The 1,988-nt window shown below is 62.1% G+C and overlaps 1 protein-coding gene across 1 annotated transcript in view; it reads left to right on the plus strand.

The window, feature by feature from the left end:
• The window catches only part of RNF144A (ring finger protein 144A), an 11,625-nt gene that overhangs the window by 427 nt on the left and 9,210 nt on the right, over positions 1 to 1,988 (plus strand). Inside the window, exons 2-3 of the mRNA XM_015564936.1 lie at positions 830 to 1,067; positions 1,412 to 1,421. Of these exons, the coding sequence (XP_015420422.1) occupies positions 841 to 1,067; positions 1,412 to 1,421 (237 nt within the window). The 5' untranslated portion in view covers positions 830 to 840. The remainder of the gene's footprint in view (positions 1 to 829; positions 1,068 to 1,411; positions 1,422 to 1,988) is intronic.

Genomic DNA, 1,988 nt, shown 5'->3' on the forward strand with positions numbered 1-1,988 from the left:
GAGCGGCCACTGCCCCCTGGAGGACACTCCCAGAATTCTTTTAAAAAAAATTTATTATTGATTTCAGGGAGGAAGGGAGAGGGAGAGAGAGAAACATCAATGATGAGAGGATCATTGATGCCTCGGCTGCCTCCTGCATGCCCCTCGCTGGGGATCGAGCCCACAACCCGGGCCTGTGCCCTGACCTGGAATCAAACCGTGACCTCTGGGTGGGGAGTGGCCAGAGTGTGTCTCAAGGACGGGGGCAGGGGGTGGACCTCGCCTCCCCATGTGCTGAGTGTGACGCAGCAGGTCCCAGGGCGAGCACCACGGAGGCCTGGCTCCTGACACGTTTAGAGGACCCGCCAGGGCGTCCGGAGGCCGTGGAGCCTGGGCCGTTTCTGAGGTTTGGGGGCCCCTGGGATGTGGTCGGAGCCAGAGTGCAAAGCGCGGTCCCTCCCGAGGTCACCAGGGCTGAGGTCACCGCCCCCATCGATGGCTCTCACAGCAGCAGCTCCGGTTGCTGAGGCTTTGCCCTCCTGGCCTGGGTGCTTACTCAGTGGCCCTCGGAGGGATGGAGGAAAGTGGGGGGCTGGTGGGTCTCTCGCCATTTAACCTTGACCGTCACCATCCATACAGGGAAGGAACCATCCACAGACCCAAGTCAGGGGCCTCTGGGGAACCTCTCAGAGGACCCCAGTGCATCCCCGAAACCCCAGGGTCAGCAGCAGTCCCTTGGCCACCGGCCAGGCCCCCCTCCAGGCTGCAGCCAGGAAACGTGACCCCTGCCTGCCCCAGCACAGGGCGGGGGGGCGGTGGGTGGGTTCTGACGGTGCCTTCTCTCCCGCAGACTGCTCGGCCATGACCACGGCGTGGTACCGGCCCACGTGGGACCTGGCCCTGGACCCGCTGGTGTCATGCAAGCTGTGCCTCGGCGAGTACCCAGTGGAGCAGATGACCACCCTGGCCCAGTGCCGCTGCGTCTTCTGCACGCTGGTGGGTGCCGGCCCTTCCGCGGGGGGCGTCAGGGTTTGCTTTCGTGTCTGCAGACCACACCCTTTTTTGGTAATATCCTACATTATAAAGGGGTAATATGCAAACGGTCACTACGCCGTGACGCATAACGGCCAACAGCAGGAGGGCGGGGCAGCGAGCTACTCGCACACGGATTCGTGCGCAGGGCTGCTCGCGTGTATGTATTTGTATGGATCTCAGAGAGGAGGGGAGAGGGAGAGAGAGATGGAAACATCAGTGATGAGAGAGGATCATGGATCGGCTGCCTCCTGCACGCCCCACCCTGGGGATCGAGCCCCAACCCGGGCCTGTGCCCTGATGGGAATCAAGCCGTGACCTCCGTGACCGCCTCGTTCATAGGTTGACGCTCAGCCACTGAGCCACGCTGGCTGGGCCACACCTCACTGTCCACGTGCAGTTCCATGCTGGTGGGTGGCTCAGCTGGAATCCCGAGCCACCTGCGGCTCCCGCTGGTTTAAACCAGAACGGGCACGGGTTGAATCCCATGCAGATCTCGGTCCGACGGGGCCTTGTGGGGCCGAGGGATTTGCTCATCACGATTGCAGGGCCTCGGTGCCGTCCGCCCTCCTCGGACCAGCCCTGTGCTCGTCGGGAGGGGAGAGTCGGGCAGGGCTCATTTCCACTTCATTTCATTTAATCCCTTGGTTTTTCTTCCCACTCAGACTCCAAAAAAGAAAGAACCGTTTTCTCCCAACTTTAAAGACAACAAAAGTCTCTCCTGAGTGTAGCTGTTCCCGGGGGCCCTGTGGGTGGCCGGCTCGGGCACTGACCTGTTGGGTAATAACCCGCCACCCACAGTCCTTTCTGCCTCAGGGCTCGGCCTTGCCCTCTGGGGAGCCGCGAGCACGTTCTTTGGTGACTGGGTTTTCACGTCGGACAGAGGGGAGGGTCATCGGTCCCGTGAGAATACCGAGAGGCGGTCAGGAAGCAGTGGGCAGTACCGCGCTGCCCTTTAGCAGAGCGACCCGGCCCTC

Source organism: Myotis davidii, unplaced genomic scaffold, assembly GCF_000327345.1.
Source record: "Myotis davidii unplaced genomic scaffold, ASM32734v1 scaffold61, whole genome shotgun sequence".
In the NCBI taxonomy this organism is placed as follows: Eukaryota; Metazoa; Chordata; class Mammalia; order Chiroptera; family Vespertilionidae; genus Myotis; species Myotis davidii.